This window comes from Manihot esculenta, chromosome 18, assembly GCF_001659605.2.
Source record: "Manihot esculenta cultivar AM560-2 chromosome 18, M.esculenta_v8, whole genome shotgun sequence".
Classification (NCBI taxonomy): domain Eukaryota; kingdom Viridiplantae; phylum Streptophyta; class Magnoliopsida; order Malpighiales; family Euphorbiaceae; genus Manihot; species Manihot esculenta.
In genome coordinates this window covers 32,005,290-32,024,750 of record NC_035178.2, presented here as the reverse complement: position 1 = coordinate 32,024,750, position 19,461 = coordinate 32,005,290, and the positions used below count along the sequence as shown (strand labels likewise).

The 19,461-nt window shown below is 33.8% G+C and overlaps 2 protein-coding genes across 8 annotated transcripts in view; one reads left to right on the top strand and one right to left on the bottom strand.

The window, feature by feature from the left end:
• Nucleotides 1-9,610, top strand: part of LOC110606503 (probable cyclic nucleotide-gated ion channel 20, chloroplastic) — a 72,928-nt gene extending 63,318 nt beyond the window's left edge. For all 7 annotated transcript variants that reach the window (XM_021745344.2, XM_021745345.2, XM_043953235.1 and 4 more), the window contains 4 exons: nucleotides 2,884-3,013; nucleotides 3,182-3,428; nucleotides 8,264-8,426; nucleotides 9,362-9,610. In XM_021745344.2, coding sequence (XP_021601036.1) covers nucleotides 2,884-3,013; nucleotides 3,182-3,428; nucleotides 8,264-8,426; nucleotides 9,362-9,488 — 667 coding nt within the window. In that variant the 3' untranslated portion in view covers nucleotides 9,489-9,610. The remainder of the gene's footprint in view (nucleotides 1-2,883; nucleotides 3,014-3,181; nucleotides 3,429-8,263; nucleotides 8,427-9,361) is intronic.
• Nucleotides 9,611-11,765: 2,155 nt separating this feature from the next.
• LOC110606304 lies at nucleotides 11,766-15,432 on the bottom strand. Its single transcript, XM_021745051.1, has 7 exons — nucleotides 15,412-15,432; nucleotides 15,175-15,249; nucleotides 14,927-15,063; nucleotides 14,873-14,877; nucleotides 14,696-14,753; nucleotides 13,715-13,853; nucleotides 11,766-11,900 (listed from the first exon to the last, which is right to left on the bottom strand). Exons 1-7 carry the CDS (start codon nucleotides 15,430-15,432, stop codon nucleotides 11,766-11,768), a joined length of 570 nt encoding a protein of 189 aa, XP_021600743.1.
• Between the last annotated feature and the right edge of the window lie 4,029 nt (nucleotides 15,433-19,461).

Below are 19,461 nucleotides of genomic sequence, written 5' to 3'. Positions count from 1 at the left end.
TCGACCGGATATAGCCTATGCTGTTAGCTTAGTCAGCCAATTCATGCATGACCCTCGCGAGACTCATATGCAAGCTGTACTTCGCATTTTGAGATACCTAAAGTCTGCGCCAGGGAAAGGGCTTCTTTACTTCAAACATGGTCACCTCCGAATTGAAACTTTTACAGATGCAGATCCAACTTGGACTGGGACTTGCAACAGTTTGATGTGAAGCATGCTTTCCTCCATGGAGATTTAGAGGAAGAAGTGTTCATGGAAATTCCTCCTGGGTTCGCTGATGAGAAGACACAAGGAAAGGTGTGCAGGTTAAAAAAGGCTTTGTATGGGCTATAACAATCTCCCAGAGCTTGGTTTGACAGGTTTAGCAAAGCCATGATGTCCTTTGGTTACCAACAAAGCAATGCTGATCACACTCTGTTTATCAAACATCAGAAGGGTAAGATCACCCTTCTTATTGTGTATGTTGATGATATAGTGGTGACAGGTGATGACAAAGAGGAAATGGCTCAACTAAAGAGGTTGTTGGCCCAGGAATTTGAAATCAAAGATTTGGGAAAACTGCAATATTTTCTAGGTATCGAGGTGGCTAGATCAGAAGAAGGAATTTTCATCTCCCAAAGAAAGTACATTCTGGATCTTTTGGAAGAAACTGGTATGATGGGGTGTGAACCAGCAGAATCTCCCATTGAAAGTAATCACAAGCTGAAAGCAGGTACTGGTGAGTCCGTGGATATTGAAAGATATCAGAGATTTGTAGGAAGGTTGATTTATCTCTCACACACTCGACCGGATATAGCCTATGCTGTTAGCTTAGTCAGCCAATTCATGCATGACCCTCGCGAGACTCATATGCAAGCTGTACTTCGCATTTTGAGATACCTAAAGTCTGCGCCAGGGAAAGGGCTTCTTTACTTCAAACATGGTCACCTCCGAATTGAAACTTTTACAGATGCAGATTGGGCAGGATCTCTCGATGACAAGAGATCCAACTCTGGCTACTGCACAGTTGTGGGGAGGGAGGAACCTTGTCACCTGGAGGAGCAAAAAACAAAGTGTTGTTGCTCGGTCAAGTGCGGAAGCAGAATACAGAGCAATGGCTCAAGGAGTATGTGAACTCTTATGGTTGCTGAAATTATTGGAAGAGTTGAGATTGTCCGAGAGAGACAAGATAACTTTGTATTGTGACAATAAAGCTGCTATAAGTATAGCACAAAATCCAGTCCAACATGACCGAACCAAGCACATTGAAATTGATCGGCACTTCATTAAAGAAAAATTAACAGACGGTGTCTTGAGCCTAGTTCATGTGACTTCTACGGGGCAACTTGCGGATGTGTTTACTAAAGGGCTTAACAACAAGATCTACCATAATCTGATTTGCAAGTTGGGCATGTGTGACATCTTTGCACCAACTTGAGGGGGAGTGTTGACTTATTTACTAATCCTAGCTGATTCTAGAGATTTGATTTGATTTGATTTGATTTGATTAGGATCCTTAATTATCTCTGTAATTATTATTTGATTATTTGCTTCCTGTTTAGATATGATTCTCTGTGTATAAATAGTCATATAGACTAATTGTAAAGATTAAGAGTGAAATACAAAAATACTCAAAATTTTTCCAAAATTCTTCAGTATATAATACTAAATGATCAGACATGCTCTTCTTCACACCAAACTGTTGTACTACCTCACTTAACAATGTTACAGTGCCTAACAATATTACACATTTTGCCGAAGCTAAGTAACGATCAAATAGCTCAATTATAGGCACTAGTTTACACATAAATTAAATCTTCTTAGTTGCAAAGTGATTTCCTAATCTAGCCTACATTCCTAATCTAAGGCATAATCGCAATGACTATTTAAATACTTTGCTCAAGCTAAAGCATCCGTATTGTATGCTCCTAGCTTGTTAAAGATGTTAGCTATCCTAGATTCTTCGACTGATTTAGTAAGATTTGATTGGTTGTTCCAATAAACAAAGCTGAGAGCAATACATGCTGTCATATAAAACTCTTTATATTTGTTAAATATTAATTAATAGAATAACTATAAGGATTACATTCTTAATTAGTTAGAGACAAAATATGTATGACAATTACTCTCGAAATATAGATAATAAAAAATTTCCCACAACATATCCCAACTCAATCTTCAATCTGATGAAGTGACAAGCTATCTCTATGTTGTTTTGTTTTGTTTGCTTCCTTTTTTTTTTTTTTTGTGAGAAAAGATGGGATTTGAGGCAATAGTCGTGGACTATCAATAATGATTTTTCTTTAGATTTCAGACACTTGATTGACCAATATGGTTTGAAACAGCTTCATTTGTTTGTAATCTGTACATTTTAATTCCTATAGGAGGTGTTTTAGCTAGATAAGCTCATAGGTGGCTTAGGACATAGCTCAATGTTCTTCTTTCTCATTTATTCTAGCCATTTGAAGAATTTTAGAAAATTTTAGAGTATTCTTATATTTAACTCTTGATATTTATAAGTGATTTACATGACTATTTATACACAAAGAATTACGACTAAAAGGGAAGCAAATAATTAAATAATTACAGAGATAATCAAGAATCCTAATTTATGACTAGAGTCTGTAATCAAATCAAATTATATCACTAGAAATCAGCAAATAAGTCAACAGCATCACATCTTATTGTTTTACTTTTCCAAGACTTTATACTTCCCTGATTATGATACAAGGTTTTCTCTATAAGTGGTTATCTAGTTGTCATTTTAAACGGTTCACATCCCATCCTTAAATTTTTATATTTGCTGGGAAAAAAGGCAGATTTCACTGTTGGCTTCGAATTTTTTATTAAAATCTTTTTCATGATGTGAAAGCTCCTTGTGATGCATCTGTTTGCTCCATGTAGGAAAGTACTAGAAGCTGAACGGTATAATTGGGCTGCAACCAGTGGAGTAAATGAAGGAGTGCTCTTGGAGAATCTGCCTGAAGACCTCCAAAGGGATATAAGACGCCATCTCTTCAAATTTGTTAAGAAAGTGAGATTTAGAATCCCACTAGCAGTAATTGAGAAAAATCTGCTATGCATATTTCATTATTGTTTATCTTAGAAAATCATATTGTGTATTCAAGATCCTTTGGGTTGCTGATGCTGACTTTCTTGTTACGCACTTTGTAAAACTTAAAAAATGCTTACGATTTTATAGGTTTGGATTTTTGCCTTGATGGATGAACATGTCTTGGATGCCATATGTGAGAGGCTAAAACCAAAGATATACATCAAGGGAAGTGAAATTTTGTATCGTGGTGGTCTGGTTGAGAAGATGGTTTTTATTGTGCGTGGGAAACTGGACAGCATTGGAGAAGATGGGACTATAATCTCTTTATCAGAAGGGAATGTCTGCGGAGAGGAACTTCTCACTTGGTGTCTAGAACATTCTTCAGTTAGCAAAGGTATGGTTGTGATTGCAACTTAAGTTGGCCCTCTCGTAATTTCTATATTGACTGCAATTACAAATATTTGAAATTCAGTTAGCTGATGTTTAGTGCATCGCAAGAAGCATACAGATAAACTCAATGGAATAATTTTGTAAAAATTCAATTCAAGTGGCTTTTTTTTTTTTTTTTTTTTTGTCAATTCTCTTGTTGAGAATAAAAGATGTCAATTCTTTTTTAACTTCAAAAAATTTCATTTTAAAGGACATAGAAATCATGCAAGATTGTCTAAGAATTCATTTGAATTCTTTTCTTGCAAAATCATTTATCCAAGCGAAGAGAAATCTTATCAAATCTGCATCATTTTTTTTTTCGTTACAATGTTTAGAAAATAACAATATTGTTCTTAGAGCTGACTTTAAATGTGTATAATGTGAAGAAAAACATTTAAATGTGAATCTTGAGGGTCATGCATAAGTTGGTTAACCACAATTACACATAGGCTTTGTATGGTCTATTGTGAGAAAAATAAATTAACCTTCCAGCCAATCTTTGACAACAACCAATGTCAATAGGTTTCCAAAATGCCAACTGGTAATTTATTATTGGCTTAGTTGGTTACAACCCAACTTACTTCTTCCTAAAGAAGATCGAAGACATTTTCATTGACTGATAAAATTCCCCTTATTTGGATCTAGCAATTTTTACCTTAAGAAAATATTGTAGTTGTTAATCTAAGTGAAAATCATGTGTTTTGTGGAGAATTATGTACAAACATATATATATATATATATATATATTGTTGACTTATTTGCTGTTCCTAACTGATTCTAGAGATATGATTTGATTTGATTAGGATCCTTAATTATTTCTGTAATTATTATTTGATTATTTGCTTCATGTTTAGATATAATTCTTTGTGTATAAATGGTCATATAGACCAATTGTAAAGATTAAGAGTGAAATACAAGAATTCTCTAAATTTTTCCAAAATTCTTCATGGTATCATAGCCTTGTTCAAATTCAATTTGTTCCTCTTTAGGGTTTCAAAACCCTAGATCTACCTTTTTTGGTACTAACCCATTTAGGAGTCTTTCCTCCTCTCACCGCCGGCACCAGAACTGTCGTCGGCCGATCGCCCAGCTCTGACGTTGGAAAAAGCCCGCGCCACGCCCCAGCGCGTGACCAATCGCCTGACGCTGCTTCGCCGCTCCAATCACTTCGGCGACGATTTCGACCATCCTTTCGGCCTTTCCGTGCTGCTACCCGGTCTTTTAGTGAATCGATTGGGCTCTCTTGTGTGTACAACCTTGGGTACCTCCTATTCTTTCACGGTTCATAAATCTTTATCATGACAAAAGGTAAAAGGGTCTCGATTCCTGACTCTGATTACTCGTCCTCTAGTGCCACATCTAACTTTGTAAAGTCAGGTAATGCTTCCTCTCTTAATAATGTTCCATGGATTATCGATTCTGGTGCCAATAGGCACATGACAGGCTCTTCTAAAGGCTTTCTCAATTATTTTCCTTCTCTAACCAAAGATAGTGTCATAATTGCTTATGGCTCTTTTACTCCCATATTCGGAACAGTTTCTATTATTTGCACATCCAACATTAAATTATCATTTGTCTTTCATGTTCCCCACTTTTCTGTCAACCTTTTATCTGTCAGTGCTATCACCAATGCCTTTAATTGTAAAATTGAATTCTTTCTTGATCATTATGTTATTCAGGATCTTCGCACAGGAAAGAGGATTGGCAGTGGTAGGCTACATGATGGCTTATATATGTTGGAGGGTGATCCAGGTTTTTCGATATCTCAAGCTTGTTTTGGAGAAAATATGGATGTCAATCAGGAAATAATACAGTGGCACAGATGGTTAGGGCATCCATCATTTTTTGCCTTAGAAAAACTTTATCCTGATTTGTTTGCTAGAACTCAGTTTGATTCTCTATTTTGTGATGTTTGTGAGTATGCTAAACACACTAGAACATCATATCCTTTGAGTCATAATAAAAGTCAAATTCTTTTTGCAACTATTCATTCTGATGTTTGGGGGCCTACTCAAACTGTCTCCTTGTCTGGTAATCGATGGTTTGTCACCTTTATTGATTGTTGCACTCGAATGACTTGGGTCTATTTGATTAAAGCTAAAAGTGATGTCTTTTCTTGTTTTCAATCCTTTCATAAGATGGTTTGTACTCAATTTGATACTAAGGTGAAAATTTTGAGAACTGATAATGGAAGAGAATACATGGATAGTAGCTTTTCTGCTTATTTGGAGAGTAATGGGATAGTATACCAGACTAGTTGTCCTTATACTAGTGCTCAAAATGGAGTTGCTAAGAGGAAAAATATGCATCTATTGGAGGTAGTTCGATCTCTTATGTTCACCATGAATCTACTCAAAGCATATTGGGGAAATGCAATCCTTGCATCTGCTTATCTTATCAATAGAATGCCTCTCAAGACCCTTGACTTTATGAGTCCTTTGGCGATTCTAAAAGGGAAGAATTCATACGTTGTTCCACCAAAAGTATTTGGGTGTGTTTGCTTTGTCCATACTAGAACGGCAGGGAAATTGGATCCCAAAGCCTTTAAATGTGTGTTTGTTGGGTATTCTCCAACGCAGAAGGGATACAAGTGTCTAGGAAATACTTAGTCAGTATGGATGTTATCTTCCGAGAAACTGAACCCTACTTCAGTACCACCCACTCACCTCTTCAGGGGGAGAATAATGAGCAAGAAGAGGTGATCCCGAATTCTGTGATTCTGAATGATATAGTTCAACTAGAAAGTTTGAGTTCTAGTAGACAGGAGGAGATGTGCAATCAGGGAGAGAGAATTGGTCGTTTGGACAAGCCAGATTTGAGAAGGTATTCGAAGAGAGACAAGGCAGAAGAAGTCATTATGCAGTTTACTGAGAGTCAAGAATCTTCTTTTGGTGAGTTATCCAGTCAAGGATCTTCTTCTGGTGAGTTACCCATAACTCTCGAATGCTCCAATGACTTAGATAAACCTATTGCATAAAGAAAAGGGGTCAGACCTTGTACTAAACACCCTATTTCTAACTTTGTTTCTTATGAATTCTTGTCTCCTTCCTATAGAGCCTTTGCCTTGTCTATTTCTTCTGTGTCTATTCACAGGATTGGAAGAAAGCTCTTGCAGATCCTAAATGGAAGGAAGCAAAGATTGAAGAGATGAAAGCATTGGTTAAAAATGAGACCTGGGAGCTTGTCACTCTCCCACCTGGGAAGAAACTCGTTAGCTGTAAATGGGTGTTCACAGTGAAACACAAAGTTGATGGCACAATTGAACGATTTAAGGCCAGATTGGTTGCTAAAGGATTCACCTAAACCTATGGAGTGGATTACCAAAAGACATTTGCCCCAGTTGCAAAAATGAACTCAATCAGAGTTCTGTTATCCTACGCAGCTAACTTGGACTGAGATTTGCAACAATTTGATGTGAAGAATGCTTTCCTCCATGGAGATTTAGAGGAAGAAGTGTTCATGGAAATTCCTTCTTGGTTCGCTGATGAGAAAACACAAGGAAAGGTGTGCAGGTTAAAAAGGACTTTGTATGGGCTAAAACAATCTTCCAGAACTTGGTTTGACAGGTTTAGCAAAGCCATGATGTCCTTTGGTTACCAAAAAAGCAATGTTGATCACACTCTGTTTATCAAACATCACAAGGGTAAGATCACCCTTCTTATTGTTTATGTTGATGATATAGTGGTGACAGGCAATGTCAAAGAGGAAATGGCTCAACTAGAAAGGTTGTTGGCTCAGGAATTTAAAATCAAAGATTTAGAAAAACTGCAATATTTCTTAGGTATCGAGGTGGCTAGATTAGAAAAAGGAATTTTCATCTCCCAAAGAAAGTACATTCTGGATCTTTTGGAAGAAATTGGTATGACGGGGCGTAAACCAGCAGAATCTGCTATTGAAAGTAATCACAAGCTGGAAGCAGGAACTGGTGAGTCTATAGATATTGGAAGATACCAGAGATTGGTAAGAAGGTTGATTTATCTCTCACACACTGGACCGGATATAGCTATGCTGTTAGCTTAGTCAGCCAATTCATGCATGACCCTCGCGAGACTCATATGCAAGTTTCTTTACTCCAAACATGGTCACCTCCGAGTTGAAACTTTTACAGATGCAGATTGGGCAGGATCTCTTGATGACAGGAGATCTACCTTTGGCTACTGCACAGTTGTGGGGGAACCTTGTCACCTGGAGGAGCAAAAAACAAAGAGTTGTTGCTTGGTCAAGTGCTGAAGCAGAATACAGAGCAATGGCCCAAGGTGTGTGTGAACTTTTATGGTTACAGAAGTTATTGGAGGAGTTGAGGTTGCTCGAGAGATACAAGATAACTTTGTATTGTGATAATAAAGCTGCTATCAGTATAGCATAAAATCCAGTCCAACATGACCGGACGAAATATATTGAAATTGATGGGCACTTCATTAAAGAAAAATTAACAGATGGTGTCTTGATCCTAGTTCATGTGACTTTTACTGGGCAACTTGCGGATGTGTTTACTAAAGACTTAATAACAATATCTACCATAATCTGATTTGCAAATTGGGCATGTGCGACATTTTTGCACTAACTTGAGGGGGGAGTGTTGACTTATTTGCCAATCCTAGCAGATTCTAGGGATATGATTTGATTTGATTAGGATCCTTAATTATCTATGTAATTATTATTTGATTATTTGCTTCTCATTTATATATAATTTTTTGTGTATAAATAGTCATATAGACCCATTGTAAAGATTATATATATATATATATATATAGTTTGATATTGCCTAAGAATGGTTGAAAAAGTTTGTTATGTTTACAGATGGAAAGAAATTGAAGATTCCTGGACAGCGATTGCGGAGCAGCAGGACGGTGAGATGCTTGACAAATGTGGAAGCATTTTCACTTCGTGCTGCAGACCTTGAAGAAGTAACAAATATCTTTGCAAGAAGCTTGCGAAATCCACGTGTTCAAGGAGCCATAAGGTTATTTCTACCCAGTTCTTTCTTTTACGACTGAAGATAGTAATATTAATGAATGCTGCAGTTTGATTCTGTTATATGCAAAATGAGTGCGAGTCAATACTTGGTAATTATTAAGTATTTTGCATTTTCCTTTAATAAAAATCTTCTGTTGGGAAAACCATCCTTCTAGAATTTCTTAGATATCATTTGTTTAGTAGCATCCCAGTTATTCAATTTCAACCCATCCTTGGAAAGATAGCAGATTTTTGAAATACCCTTGTTTTAAACAATTAGGCATATTTTAAAAGAAAAAAGTTCGAATTTACAACTTAAACCTATAGTTCCAATTCTGGATGATTCAGTATATCAAAATTAGAATCGAATTTTGACAATTTTGATTACTTATTTTCAACAAAATTTGTAGTTTGGTGGGATGGCAGTCGTAGCTCTAATTTTGACTAACTAAATGAAATGTGAAGTCTAATTTTGATCAATTACACTAAATTTGCTATTCTTTTTTCTTCTATAACATCGAGTTTATCTTTCTAATTGTTCTCGCTTGAAAAAAAAAGTAAAAGAAAACCCTCATGGATATGAATATCGCTAGGTATTTTGTCATTTAAATCTAGTTACTGGCTTACATTACAATGCAACCTTTCCATCTACTGGGGTGTTTGTAGTTTAGATAGATGCCATTTTTGCCGATGCCATTCATAGCCTATCAATAGAATATATGTTTGAATTTGGTAAGGAGGTTATTGCAAAATAATGACTTCAGCTTTATAAATATGTTGATAAAATCCATATGAATCTAGCAGCTACTCGTCAGGTGAGGATTGTCCATGTCTTATACGAAGCACTTTTATATTGTCGATGTGAGAAAATAGAATATGTGATTTTAGAGCTGCACATTTTATATAATTATTATTATTATTATTATTATTTCAATCCGATAGGTATGAATCTCCCTACTGGAGAGGCCGTGCAGCTACTCGTATTCAAGTTGCTTGGAGATACCGGCAGAAGCTTTTAAAGCGAAGGAGCAGCTCTCAGTCGAATCAGTCTAAAAACTACTTCCGTTGAATTTTATAGGACAACTTCAATGTAATTATGGCTGTTGAGTGATTTTTTTAGTTTAATATTATGTAACAACGGAATCTCCTTCATGGAATTATTGTAAAAGTTGTTCTGATGGGTTGATTTTACTTATGGCTTCTTGCTTAATTTTTTTATGCTGCCAATTTTTAGTTCATTAAATTAAGGTAGTTTGGTTATTTTAAAGTATAGGTAGCGAATAGATTTTTAGTTCATTTTGCATATTTTAAAAAGGGTAATTTACGATTTAGTCCCTGGGTATTGCCATTATTAACAAGTCAGTCCCTATATTTTCAGAAACCTATTAAAACGTCCTTATGTTTTCTCTCCGTCAACACAAGGTGGGAGGTCAAGGGTTCGAGTAGTGGGGGAGGCGACCTAATTTCCAAAGGGAAATTTGGGCCAAATCCACTTGGGGAAGGATGCATTCGATGCAAGAACCCAAGGGGACAAATCCTGCCAGGAACCCGTGAGGGTGAATGAATGTTAAGAGCTGTTCACGACGCCAGTGGAAAGCCCGAGGTGGCAAAGAGGCCAGGCGAGGGATAGCCCTAGGCCGTGAACGGTAACAGTGCCGGGGATCACGTCCGGGCTGTTACACCCACAATGTCAAATTTATGGACTCCTTAATTAAAAATCTAGTCGTGACGTATCAATAGTTAATAGATAAAGCCTAGAAATATATCAAGCTAGACGACAAAATTCAGGCCTTAAAAGAAGATAAGAGGGCGAATCAAAAGCAAAGTCAAAAGGTTAAAAGATAAGGACACGAAGGAGATCACAGGAGTTACTCCATCTCGCGAAAGAGGGACGAACAGAATAAGTATGAGAATTACACTTTGTTAAATGACTCACAAACTCGTATTCTGATGTGGATCAGGAAGAATGATAAAGAAATTAGATGGCCACCCAAGCTCAACCCCAAGAAAGCGGAGAAACGAGACAGGACAAAATATTGTCGCTTCTATAAAGATCATGGCCACACAACAAAAGAATATCGGCAACTAAAGGATGAGATCAAAAGGATGATAAGGGATGGTACCCTTCGAAAATTCACAAAGAAAGGAAAAGAAGAGAAGAGATTTGAGCCCGAGGAAACAACCCCTAAGACAACCCCTAATAGAGAACCTGTAAGAGTCATACATATGATAACAAAAGGATCTGGTGAGGGGTAGGGGAAGTGAGCAGATTGCAAACATTACTGGGTGGGTAGAAAACTTTTGGAAATTTTGGAAGTCATCCGCCCTCAGGAGTCATCCACCCAAGAATCTCATGAGTTAGCCATTTGAAAGAACCGAGTGGTTCCCCTCCTAAGCATGTTATCTATAATAGAATAATATTCTTTTAATAACAAAGATAATGAGGTATTTTCATATATTATATTCTTCAATAATAAGGAACGATATATTGCTTTTCCCAAAAAGTAAGAAAGACTAAAGAGATAAGAAGGGGTTACAAGGCAGGTTCTGCCAGACCATCCGTGCATTCGTCCTGTTATACAAGGCGACAAGGGGAATTTCACCAGGCCAAGTCACAAGGCTGGTTTCGCCAGACCATCATGGTGTTGGTCCTACTATACAAGGCCACAAGGCAAATTCCGTCAGGCCTGGTCACAACGTGAATTCTACCAAACCATCCAAGCATTGGTCCCACTATACAGGGCCACAAGGTGGATTTTGCTAGGTCAAGTCACAAGGTGGATTCTATCAGACCATCCGAGCGTTGGTCCTACTATACAAGGCCACAAGGCAGATTTCACCAAGCCAGGTCACAAAGCGTATTTTGCTAAACCATCCGAGCGTTGGTCCCACTATACAAGACCCCAAGGCAGATTCCACTAGGCCAAATCACGAGACGGGTTCTACCAGGCCAGGTTACGAGGCAGGTTCCGCCAGATCATATGGGCATTGGTCCCATTAATCAAGGCCATAAGGCTACTAAGTTCTTCATTTTATGGCCACTAGTCAAGCCAGTAACCAGGCGTCACGGTCGGGTGTTATCCTCCTGAGCAATCTTCTAAAGAAAATATTTGCGGAACATATAAACACTTAGTGAAAATAAAGAAAAAATTACATAAGAGGAAGGATGTTTTTAGGTTCATCCTCTTGTCTCAATTATATCAATATTTTCTACATCTATTACATTATCTGAAGAGACGCGGTCGATGTGGTTGTTCTTAGCTTGTCCCTCCCCCTCTTCACCATGGTCTTCCTCCTCCTCCTCTAGAAAGATGTTGTTTATACAAGAAAAATCTTCGGAAGTAAATTACTTTACCAACTCCTTCCTTACTGAGTCCTTGCCCTGAACGAACATCTCCTCACCTTGGGCCACCGTCTCCTGCAGCTCCACCTCAAGCTCAGCAACCTTGGTTGAAGCAACCCGAGCCTCCTCAGCTTGAGCCTGTAGAGCGAGGACTTGGCGATGGAGGAGGATCACTTAGTCCTCGGCATTCTTCTTCCGATTTTCGAAGACCAACTTAGAAGCATTACCTCATCCAGTTCAGTCTGAAACTTATCCATGAATTCCATAGTCTCTTTCATGGGCCTTTTGCCAATTTGGAGTTAGAAAAAATTTATCAATTTAGAATTGAGGGAAAAAAAATTGCTAATTTAGAGTTTGACCACCCACGACAGTTAGACTCTACTTTTGGCGCATTTTTACTAGCGCGCCAAGATCTAGCACTTTTAACAAAAGTGCTAGATTTAAAAATATATATATATCAACCAGCGTTGTTGGCCAACATTGTGGTTTTGGCCTGGCGCCACTGTGACGAACGTCAGGCCAAGTTTTTTTTAATTATTAATATATTATAATAATATATTTATATTATAGTAATATATTTATATTATAGTAATTTAATAATATTATTTATATTTTATTTTTTTACAATAATAAATATTTTTCATTACTAGTGAACTTTGTCCATTATTGATACCAACAAACAGTCCGTTGATAATCCGTTAGTGATTATGGGATTTTAGCCGTGGCAACATTTATTTTTTTTTATTATATCCCTAATTTTTATAGCACTATATTTGTTCATTAATATTTATGATCTCAACTCAAATATAATCAATTATATATAAAAATAAGTATCAACTTAATCACTAAACTAAAATTAAAACTAAAAGTATTTTAAAATGTCAAACATTTCGTAAGTAATAAAATATAAGTAAATTATGTACTAAGTTGCACAAATTTAAATAAAAGTGGCATCATCCGTTGAACATATCAAACTAAATCTCCAGTTCATCATTTGTATATTCATCACTATCTACATGCTCATCAGGATCGAACATGACATTATCATCACGGTGTTATTGTGGAGTAGGGGATAGGAGCGGATGTCTGAGAGGATGTCCAGTACCATGATGTGCCATCATCCTATGCAACTCTTGCAGCTGCTCCACAACTGAGTTTAGTCTACCATTCTCCATCTCAAACCGATCAATTTTATTCTTCACTCACAGCAGCATCCACTTGAGGTGCAGAGGAGAATGAGATAGAATAATGTGAAGAACTCCAAAAATATGCAGAAGCCTGGTTCCCTAGTCAATAAACCTGACCCTTCTTTTTCTCGCCAACTGCCTCATGATACAACTGGATTTCATCTATAGCTGGGATTCAATAAACCCTATTTGAGCCGAGAATACATCAAACTTCTGACTGGTGATATATATGTGGTAGGTAAATCTGCTTAAAAGTTAATCACCAATATATTTATAAATAAATACTATGATTTAAAAAAATCCTTCATCAATTGTAATTATGAATATGCAACAATTAAAATTGAATTATATTTGTCTATATATGCTCCTGATGGTGGGGTGGTACATAAGTAAGACTATTAAAATAATATTATTTTTTTTCTTATAAATATTGGCTAGGCTTTTTTTGTTAGGAGAGTATAAAGCAAGGAATTTCAGTTTAAATTACTAAACCACACATTTAGTCATTGAAATTACATATTACCAAATTCCGGATTGGCCATGGCCGATGTGCATTATCTAGCTAGAGCTCTAAGCGGTTTTCCGCAAAGGCAGGCATTATAAACAAACGACGACGCTTCAAGATGATCGAATGGAGCGCCTACAGGAAATTTTCCGAACAGGTGGTTGTGACTCAAATTCAAGTGCCCGATATATGGTGCCGCTGATATAGATTGCGGTATCGGCCCTAAAAAATTATTATAGAATCGTAAAGTAGAAACTCACGCTGAAAACGTTTGGTAAATATCCTCCGAATGTGTTCTTGCTCAGATTTAAATTGCCAATATCTGAATTAAACAAATTCCCTGGTATAACTCCCGAGAGCTTGTTGGCATCCAGATTCAGTGTCGCTAATACTGCCATTCTACCAAAAGAAGGAGTTCGTCTATTTAATGAAACATCCAAATCCACGAGACGGTATTTACACTACAAAAATTGCTGGATTACTAATAAATTTTGCCAACGAATTTTAATCCGTTAAATTTTAATAGATTTATTAATAAAATTGAAAATCAATTGATAATTTTTAATATAAAACATTTTATGCAAAAATTCATCAATAAATTTAAATCCGTTGATATTACTAACGAATTTTAAAATCTGTTATTAATTTGATATTATGTTATTAATTTATAAATATAAAAAATAATTGGTGTTGAAATTTACTAACACACTTAAAATTTGTTAGTAAATTTATAGCTAATTCACTATCAGAATTCAATCGTCAATAAATTTAAAAAAATATTTAAATTACTTCATTTCAAAAAAAAATATTTAAATTACTAATAAATTCTAAATCTATTAATAATTTGTCTAAAAATTTACTAATAAATTTAAAAATTTATTATTAAATTTTATCATTAAATTAATAAGTAAAAAAAAAACTAAAAATTTACCTATGAATATTATCTATTAGTAAATTTAAAATGAAATTCTAGTAAATTTAAAATGAAATCCGTGTAAGACTTCTGTATTTTTTTTAACTGATATTTTCAATTACAAACGAATTTAAAATCGTTGATAATTTTTGAATGGAAAATTTTCAATTTTTTTTTTAAAATTTAGTAATAGATTGTGAATCTGTTACTAAATCTGTTAATAATCCGTTAATAATTCATATTTATAAATATAACACCCCTTTCTCACCTTTTCTCATTCATTCAGCCATGTAATTTTTTTTTTTAAAGAAAATGAAATATTTATTACTTTAAGTCAACAGCAAGAGCTGCGATAATACAATCGGGAGGAATAAAACCCCACAGAGCTGCAATAATACAATCGGGAGAAATAAAACCCCACATATAGAGACATGAATTGAATTGAGCGACTCTAACAAGGTGATGAGCCGTAAAATTTACAGTCCTCTTAATGAACTCAACTCACACATTCTGCAAAATTGACAACACATACCGACAATCTTAACAAATTTCTAAAAACATTGAACTTCCAATATCTAAAAAGCCCCCTTCTTTAGAAGAACATCCCTCATCCATAGAAATGTCATAATGCTGGGCTTCAGTAACTGGGCCTATCCTTTTCCTCTTTGACTCCACATAGTCAACGGAATCATCCTCCTAAAATTCAGTTCAATTTAAAAAATCACCTACCTTTTTAGAAATCCCAATTTATGGCCCTGTTTCCTTGTTTATACCACCAGTTGTCTTTTTTAATGCCACATCACCCACCACTCCCAGCTTCTCTCCAACAATTCCACTATCGACATTATCTCCTACATCATCGCTGGTTACCTTATTTGTCTCCTAAAAATTAGCCCTATTAGTCTGGCCAGCTGCACCAATGTGTCCCGGCACCGCCCCCTTCAGTAGAGGTTTCTGAATCAGCCACCGATCACCAATCATGAGTTTTTTATTACGTCTATTTTGAGTACGCAAATACTTTCTCATTGTCTGCCTCATAGTTACGTTGACAGAATCATTCTCCATGACCAATCAAATCACAGCAGGGAAGACGTTCAAATTTCAGGAGCACTTTTATAATTCTGAATCCCACCACCGTTGCGAATTTTGAGCACAACATAATCCTTCAACAATCCGACGTATATCCTCCTCATGAGCAAATTGAAAAAGAAAACGCTGGGGTGAAATCTCTAAAATGGACACTCCCATACCCGTTCTCCAATTGCTAGCCATGATTTGGCTCATTTCATGGAGTCGTATAAAACGTTCCCCCATAAACCTTCCAACCAATGTCCATCTCAGATCCCAATTCCCGTTTGTTGATTCGCCAGGGGTTATATCAATCTCAATCGACTCATCTTTATCTTCCATTGAAAACTCAGTAACTTTTTCGGCCATTATGTTAATATTTATAGTATGAGAATCCATGTAAAAAAATACAAAATTAGAAAGAGACAAGAAAAAAGAAATAGAGTAATTTTTAGTAAAAAAATATTAAAATAATCTAAAAGCAAACCCTAACTGCCCCTTCCCGCTAACATCTTATTCTCTTCTCCAAAGAAACTGCCGCCTCAAATGTGAAGACTGATTCTTCCCTAAACTTCTCCTTCCCACTTCTTTTGCTCCCTCCCACTTCTCCTTCCCTAAACAACGTGCAGCAAACTAGTGCGCCTCTCGAGTCTTACAATTGCAAATTGGAAAGGGATCTCTGGGGAGATCCCGTGGTGCATAATTTCACTTCCTTTTCTACATATTCTTGGTTTGATCGGGAATCTACAGATTCTTGATTTGATCGGGAATCGGCTCTCAGGTGATCTTCCTGCCGATATAGGGAGATTACAGAAATTAACCGTGCTGAATGTCGCCGATAATCTTATTTCAGATGAGATCCCACATTCTTTGACGAATCTCTCTAGTTTGATGCACTTGGATTTGTGCAACAACCGAATCTCAGGTCCACTTCCTCAAGACTTCGGGCATCTCAGGATGTTGGATGTTAAGCCGCGCTTTGCTCGGCCATAACTATATTAGCGGGTCACAATAAATTTTCGAATTACCCACGAATTTTATTAATAAATTTTAATTTGTTAATAATTTTAATAAATTTATTAATGAATTTAAAAATTTATTATCAATTCTTGATATAAAAAATTTTATATTAAAATTTATCAACAATTTAAAATACTTTAATAATATTAATATTATTAATTTATATTTTAAAATTTGATAATTTATAAATATATAAAATAATTGATGTTAAAATTTAACAGTAAATTTAAAATTTATTAATAAATTTATGGAAGGAAATTTTTTTTTTCAAATTTCAATAATAAATTACCAATTAATTATTAAATTTAATTAATAATTCACTTTTATAAATATAATATAATATTTTATTCTTTAATTATTTTTTTATTTTTTTATTTTTTCATATTTTTTTATAATCTTTTTATTTAACTTTCTTATCTCGTAATTTTTTATCCTTTTTTCTATTATTTTATTTTTTATTTCTTAATCTTTTTTCTTTCATTCTCGTGCATCTTTTATTATTATTTTTTTATTTTTCTCCATTTTTCTATTATTTTCTTCCATTTTCTCCCATTTTCTTTCATTTCCTCTATATTTTTCTCACATATTATTTTTTTATTATTTTCTTTCTATTTATATTTTTTATTATTTCTCTACATTTATTTTCTTCTTTAATCATTTTTCCTTTTTTTCTAATTTCTATAATCACGTTTTTACTCTACTTTCATTTTTCCTTACTTTTTATAATTTTTATTTTTCTATTATTTTTTTTATTTTTTATCATTTTATCTCATTTATTTTTCTATTATTTCTCTTTATAAGTATTTCTAATAAATATTAAACATAAATTAAAAATTTAGTAATAATATTAATATAATTTTAAATTTTATTAAATTAATAAAAAATATTAATAAAAAATTTATTATTTAATCAAAATGATAATTATTTTAAAATTATTTAAAATTTTAATTACCAACATATGGTTAATAATTTACTATCAAATTTATCAATAAATTTTATATTTATTAATAAATTATTTTTCTTTCAATTTACTAATAAATTTAGAATTCATTAATAATAATAACTAAAATTCTATTAGTAAATTTTATATTTATTAATAAATTATTTTTCTTTCAATTTACTAATAAATTTAAAATCCATTAATAATAAAATTAGTAAATTTGTTAGTATTACTAACAAACTTAAAAACTGTTGGTAAAAGTTTATCAATGAGCTTTTTAATAATAGATTATAATTCGTTAGTAATATATTAATAATTCATTTCCCAACGAATTTTTACTAGATTATTTTTGGAATGTTTTTTTTTTTTTTTTTACCAATGCACTAAGAACAATATTTAATATAGCACTAAGGTAAGAGTATATAACAAGATCTGAACCAGCCTAGAAATACAAATCAACTCTCTTAGATCACATTCAAAAAACCAAACTAAAAACATTAAATCAAACCCATTACAAAAATCCAAACTAAAACCTAAGGAAAAATAGAAGATGATCTCGGCAACCACTAAGGACTAGAATCTTCCATCGAGATAGCTACTATCAAAATGAGCAGCCACGCTGCTTATATCCATTCTCCCAAAATCTGAAACAGACACTTGAACACAAAATGCAGATAAGCAACAATAATATGCACATCACCAAAATCTTTCTAGAATGTCATTCATTAGCAATTATAATATGCAGCTATACAGCTTATCTTTACGTACATCTCATATATATATATATATATATATATATATATATACATATATTAAAGTCTCAGGATAAACATTCAACAGTCGATTCTAAAAAGTTGAGGTCTAACCCTACATAAAATATTTAATAAATTATTATTGTTACATTCCACACGCCCACATAAGTATATAAATAAAATAATAGCAGCTGAAAATAAAAATCATAAAAGTCCCAATCATAACAAAAAATTATTAAAAATTTGAATTCTCGATTAAAAATGCAAAATTTTTATTTTTGAAATTATTGTTTGTTGATTTTCTTGAATTCTTTTTTGATACCAGATCATTGCAAATCACAATAATCCAAACTAATTACCTCCGATAGTAATTCACACTAAGATAATGAGAAGTCAAATAACTCTCAAATAGATATAAAAATGGTAAAAAATTTCTCATGATGCTAGTGAGGGATTTGGCTAAGAGAGGAGAAAGAAAAGATGAGAAGAATTAATGTTATGTTTTTGAATACCATAATATTTGGCTTAGTTTGACTTATTCTTAATTCACATAAATTGCTTTGACTTATTTTCTCTTTGTTTAATCCTAATAAAGCTTTTCTCCTACTTTAATCTTAATAAAACTCTTTAATAGAGCTAATTCTTTGAATTAATTAATTAATTGATTTGGTCCATTATACTTGTATTAATTTAAAAATCAACTCTTAAACTCTTTTAATTAATATTTGGTTTAGCATTAACAGCGTCTAGTAAGTGCAGCTGAGTAAATCTGAGAGGTTTCAGGTTCTATTCTCCAATCCCCATTTCAAAAAAAAAAAAAATTGGTTTAATGGACTAAACCATTTAATTTCCTCTCTTAATTAGGCCATGACATCTTTAAATCAAGATTTAAATATGCTCATTGATATTTCATATCAATATTTAAATTATTATTTTACCTTAGATTCTCATTCCTATACGTGTGATTCATGAGACTTTTAGAACATTTTGATTGTATATAATATTAATTAATAATTAATTTATAATTTAAACTCTTTAAATTATAATAATATATTTTATTTATATTAGATGCTCACTATGAAAGACATCTAGTCATACATCATAATTATCAAAATGCAAGAAAGTCAAAGGTGTTTTAATCATAACCCTTCCATATCCACTTACCATATAATAAAAGGATTACCATGCAATAAACTCCTTTTACCATATTACATCAATCACTATTAAATATAATTTTTGTGTCATATATTTCTTTAAAAAATTAAAATTTCTATTCTAATTATATTCTCATGAATCTTAATTATCATAAGTGAC